Source organism: Littorina saxatilis, linkage group LG7 (genome assembly GCF_037325665.1).
Source record: "Littorina saxatilis isolate snail1 linkage group LG7, US_GU_Lsax_2.0, whole genome shotgun sequence".
Lineage (NCBI taxonomy): Eukaryota > Metazoa > Mollusca > Gastropoda > Littorinimorpha > Littorinidae > Littorina > Littorina saxatilis.
The window spans coordinates 19,484,799-19,490,798 of record NC_090251.1 but is presented as its reverse complement, the minus strand read 5'-3'; the positions used below and the strand labels follow the sequence as shown (position 1 = coordinate 19,490,798).

Sequence of the window (6,000 nt, the reverse complement as noted above, 5' to 3'; positions counted from 1 at the left end):
AACTTACCCAACAACCAAAATCACTTACCCAACAACGGGCCTGAATCCTCGATAGCTCACAGGTTGATGAGCTAGACTTTGAGGGAACTACTTTAGCGATTGAAAAGTTCCGAACGCTCTAATGTACGAAATATACATCTCTAGACCAAACAATAAAAACATACTGCATTTAAACTAGCAACTACAGGCTTGAACACATTAATCTCCATATAAAATCCATGAGTTTGGTTGTTTTCTAAATCCAAATCTAACGATCAGTGCAGAGAAACTCGCTTTAGATCTCGTATGAGTGCAAGCAAACTCCCAAGGCAAGTAACTCTCGTACTCTGTCTAGCGACAAGAGTAGTTCCCCTTTCACATTTTTTGAACTGAGTTGCTTGGACAAAAAACTGCAATCCGATGGTTAGTTATCGACAATATTTCATTTTATAAACAGATCACACGCAACCAAATGCACACATTTCATCAATTTAAAGAACATACAGCGGTTTCATACACTATTTTGCCCCAGAAAACTGAACTCATGGGTGCAACCTGGAAAATTCCAAAAACCTGCAAGAGTTGGGGTCCAGTGGCCAGTAGGCCCCTGGCGGGGTACAGGGGCAGCGCCCCGTTGGGGGGGTCTGGGGGGGTTTGCCCCCCAGAAGCTGAAGCTTTTTTAGTATTTAAAATGCCAAAAAAAACCTCTCCTGGAACAAAAACATACAAAGTAAACCATACTATTCATCCTTATTATGCTCGTCAACTTTTCAAAAACCGGCACTGCCGGCAGCCGATGAAACCAAAAACCGGCTGCCGGCGTGTAGCCGGCAGAGTTGCACCCATGTGAACTTCATACAGTTTTTAACGTTGGAACACGGGTGCAAAGGTTCGTCTGCTAATCCCATTCGAAGAAAGAACTTTTCCTAAGCGATACCAAAACATGAACAGAACACACACTATCTGCCTTTACCACCACAGCAGAATAACAACATAACTGTGTACTAGAATTTAGTTCAAAACGGGGAAACTGACAAGAAGTGTTAACCGAATTGAATGATTTTCCCTGAACTATACAACCGCGCATTATTCAATCGCCTGCGCAGGTAGACTGGTTGAGTGATAAGGATTCGATCAAACTTTCGCACAAAAACTCCTCTTTTCTTTGAATAACTGAAGAAAGGAGGAATAAAGAGGTTACATGCCTCGTCTCAGTGATTATTAAAAATAATGGTCTCAGTTCGCGGTCATGAAAAAGCTCGCTGAAGCTCGCATTTTTCATGATCCGCAAACTTCGACCATTATTTTTAATAATCACTGAGACTCAACATGTAACCTCTACATATCTGGCTTTAAAAAAAAGTTGAAGTGGCACTGTGGTGTCCTCATTTAAAAAAAATTCAAATTGATTAGAATTTTGGTCAAACATTCTTTGACCCATTCTTGACCAAGGGATTGCATTTCAGCTTGAAAACTTAACATTTACTTAAAATTATAGATAACAAACAAAGTGGTTCCATTGGATTCTTTAATCTTTCGTGAATCCAAAAGTATAGATATTATATGTTATGTTTGAATTGATATTAAGCTGACAAAAAACATTTTATGCAAATGTCGCCTGTGTTCATGATACCGGGCAAGGTTACACCACGTGAATAATTAATCCTTTGACATGATTTTTCTTATTGTTCTTTATTCTGAAAGTGTATTCACTATCAAAGACAAATAAAATGAAATAAACCATACTCTATTTAATATAATTTATCTTCAATAAACTTTGCAAATTTGTCGACATTAGCAATAATGTACTGGAAACAAAATCACCCCAAAAGCGAGGCAGTTTGACTGGTTGTGTTGTATATATATATATTTATCATTTAAACATGCACATACCTTTTATATCAGCAGTACACATTTTCAAGTGAGCATATTCACAATAAAAGTAAGGAAAATCGCCAATACAGTATAACCTGTCTCTAAAGGACACCCTTGGGGTATGGTAATGGTGTCCCTATTAGACAGGTGTCCTTTCTTCACAGGTCGAGGGGCCGGGGCAATATTTTACAAAGAGCACTGAAAATAGAGAGAGAGAGAGAGAGAGACAACAGCCCCTTTCAATGGATTGAACATGAGACTCACTGAAAATGTGAGTAAACAAATGATACATGTAGCAAACAACAACAACAACAACAACAACAACATCCCCTCCCCCCACCCTCCACCTACCCCGTTCCCTACACACACTGTGCATTCAAACTTACGCAAGTCGGACGTCACAAAGCTAAAAATAGCTGACTCTTCATCGGTCGTTCAACGGGAAATTCCGCAGTGTGTCTCGACCAAATTGGGTCAGCTCTTGTTTCATTCAGTTTTTCTAGTCTCAGCATAAATGCATGGAACAGAAATTTAGCTGTGTTAACTATTATTTCCTTTGAACGATTGCTTACAAAGAGAGAGAGAGAGAGAGCGGAAAAGCGAAAGTGAACGAAGCGAATGTGCGTGAGTGAAAGTGAGTCTCCATCTAAACAAGCCACTGATTGGTCAGAAAAGGGACAGGACAACCAATCAACAACCATTTGTGCTACGGCTGCCGAGCACTGACCTGAATAACAGTCGAGTTTTCGAAGTTGCGTTTTCATGTACGTAGTGTCCGTTTGTGACAGTGTTTACACTTCCTACGGTCCGAAAAATCGTGTCCGCGTCCGTAAGTGGCAGGTGTCCGTCCGTTAAAGGTTAGTTATTGTTGAAATCGTGTTCGTTCCATGATAAACTGTCCGTATGTAGCAGGTGGCCGTTACAACAAAGGTCCGCTAGACTCAGGTTTTACTGTACAGTAAAAAAGTCACAATCCTGAAAAACTTTTTTTCTGTTGACGTGAGGTACATGAATAACTGTTGTCATAAAAATACAATAAAAGTTACATGATCTTATAAGTATGATTCAGATTACATGTTAAACACAAAGTACATGTAACGGAATGCTAAATGCGCCACATCATCACACATGATCTGTTAATCATGAGAGCAGCCTACATTTAACATTTCTTTTCAACACACATCCAACATCCCAAAGTTACCATGTTATTTAAGCACACACATCAAACGTCAAAGTTTAAAGCATTGACGAAGTGTATGTGAAGGTATCATTTTCATGAAATCAGTGCATGATCAAAGAAGTTGACTTCAACACCAATTAAGCATGGTTCATACAATATAACTCACGCTTCCGTTACTCAGAAGAAGGGATGTATGAGACAGAGTGTTGAAGAATAAAAAGTCAAAACAGTTTACAGAGCTTTTCCGAGAAAAAGAAAGTTCCCTACTAGTATGTATATGGATTGCGTGCAAAATGCATGACAATAGGAACCATACCAAAGTAATCTGGGTCAAGAGAAATGAAAATAAGTTGTCTGTATTTTCGTTTGTTTGGGCAAATACAAAATAGTCACTTAAATGACTGGGTTGCGCACTTGTATTTTTTTGTTAATACATGTATAAACAGCAACAATTAACACTGTACACGCTTAGTGGGATAACAGCTAATGAAACAATCTTGCATAATCTTTGCTATGCTCCAATGCCCACCGTTATCCAAGTTTATTGTCCCAAGCAAACAATGCTGCTGGTGACTACTTGGCCAGGTAGTGTCTCAGAGGTCAGTGATCACATTAGCAGTCAAGAGGAGGGTGTTGCAGGGATACTTTGTTATGGAAGACGAGGGGAAGCATAGCTCAAGCCAAGGACATAACGAGATTGTGTCAGACAAAATTGCAGTCTGGCCTCACTTAAACATTATCCATTTCGATACAGTATAGATGTAGTTCCATCAATGCACTCATTACTGTTAGCAGTGTAAGGATAGAAATGTGGACTATGACTCTTCACAGTTTGCACAGGAATGATGGAAGAAAGCATCCCTAAGGTCGCTGTATACACTTGGTACTGCTTGGATGACCAATGGTTAGTTTCCATAGTTGATAAACGATGAGGCTGCAATCTGTTCAAACCTGAATTCTTTGCAACATCTGCTTTGTCATTTTCCCTTTGTGTATATATGCTTTCACTTTTTAACGTTACTTTCTGGTAACAAGTCAATCCTCTGTGTCCGTCGAACAAGATCACTGTTTATGCTGCTCTGTGCTGCTGGAAGTGTCACTCTTTATATGTTTCTTAGATAGTGGTGTCTTTCATGGCACCAAGTGAGTGCAGAAAGTTCCTCAGCTCCACAGTCACTCTGCCAGTGGTCGCATACCTGGTGGATAAGCAACTGTTATGGTGCTGTGTACCTTTTTTCTCTGACTCTGTTAGCTCACACGGCCTTGACTGGTGTGATCTACTTACTTTTCACTCTGCTCAGGCTGGTAGGTTGAGCTTGTACATTGTATCAGCCTGAGAGTAACTCAACCATGACCGACAAGCATCCCTATATATTTGTCTGCCGTTCACTGAACTGTACCTGGCATGATGTGGTGCATGTTACACCTTGGTATCCATTTGCTTGTGAATGATGTTGGTGTTGAGGGAACACTGCTTGGTCAGAGATGTCTGTATCTGCTTGGTGCTGACTGAGCTGTGACTGCCACGAAGTACCTTGCCTTGTCAAGCACCCATGGAACTCTGACCTTTCAGTGGCCTCTCTGTCGGGCTGGCCTTCTCCCTCTCTGTCAGATGAAGGCGTGGAGGTGGAGAGTGTGCCTAGAAAGACCCGACACATTTTGTGCAGAGAGGTGATGTGCAAAGCCTTGGCCAGATGCTCCAAGTCTTGCACTGTGCTGTGTCGCTCCACCAGGCGGCCTGTATACATAAAGAAGACCAAGGCAGACACAGCAGAACGAGAGACGGGTGGAGAGAGGCGCACTCTCAGACAGTTGGCTGGTTGTCCACCATCGCCCATAAACAGGAGACTGGCACAGGGAGACACTGCTAACACCACCAGCTTGTGAACCTGCAACAGTCAATGCATTTACACACAATTAAACAAGAACAAGCGTTCACTACCCAAGTGTGTTCTCCCTCGGTTACATTGCATGTGTCCCTCTATTACTGTAAGATGTATGCTAGCTGAAAATTCATTTTCTGCCTCGCCCGACTTTACTTCAAACAGAAGAATAGCAGACTGAAAAAGCAGAAACAATGAAGGGACAGGTCTACTGAAGATAAAATGAAAAGGCCAGCAAAGAGCCATATATATACAACATGAGCTTACAGCAACCCAAGCGTCAGACCAGAATCCAACAGATTAAAGTTGCTGAAACAAATTGTTGGTTTGGCTTGTAAAGTTTGCTCTATGGTTAGTACATTTTCAGAATCACTAGCCAAAGGCGAGTACACCATTTGTTGGACTTTCAGCGCTGAAGAGATACGCTTATAACATGTTTTTTGTCACATGCACACACACACACACATAAACATACATGTGATTGCACGCACTAACACACATTCACACATACAGGCACTCCCGTGCGTACAGGACTTATAGGCCTGCACCCAAAAACTCGCACACACAGATCTAGCCCAGAGTCTCTCTCTCTCTCCTACTACTGCCTTATATGCTGTAATAGGAGAGAGAGAGAGAGACTCTGGGCTAGTTCCGACTGACTTTGACCGAGACTTGCCCAGCAGAGTGAAGAGAGTGGACAACGACGCCATGAATATATACAAGAAAATTGGTTGATTAAAATCAACAATGGCCGCAGCTGTGTTTTAATAAATTATGCGGTATTGTATGGACACATGTTGTATTTGGGTTTCATGTGTTGCAGAGTACTGTACTCTGTATTTGTGTTGTAAATACAGTCAAGCAGAAGATTGACTACTAATGTATTACACTAGTTTTGTTGCTATTGAGTTGTTTTTGTGGTTTTGGCGCTAAATCTAGATTATAAATTGACAGCTTGTAACACAAACATTCTTAAATCATAAAAGATTTCTTTTTTCATCAAGACAAGATCAGTACAATTCGAAGTTTTGAAAGTTTAAAAAAAGATAGCCCGGTCAAAAGGTCGTGTCTCAAAGCAGACGA

The 6,000-nt window shown here is 41.0% G+C and overlaps 1 protein-coding gene across 2 annotated transcripts in view; it reads right to left on the bottom strand.

The window, feature by feature from the left end:
• Positions 1-1,652: 1,652 nt before the first annotated feature.
• Positions 1,653-6,000, bottom strand: part of LOC138970863 (uncharacterized) — a 29,085-nt gene continuing 24,737 nt past the window's right edge. Inside the window, exon 5 of one of the 2 annotated variants that reach the window (XM_070343426.1) lies at positions 1,653-4,923. In XM_070343426.1, the coding sequence (XP_070199527.1) occupies positions 4,402-4,923 (522 nt within the window). In that variant the 3' untranslated portion in view covers positions 1,653-4,401. The remainder of the gene's footprint in view (positions 4,924-6,000) is intronic. The other variant, XM_070343427.1, reaches the window with a different exon arrangement.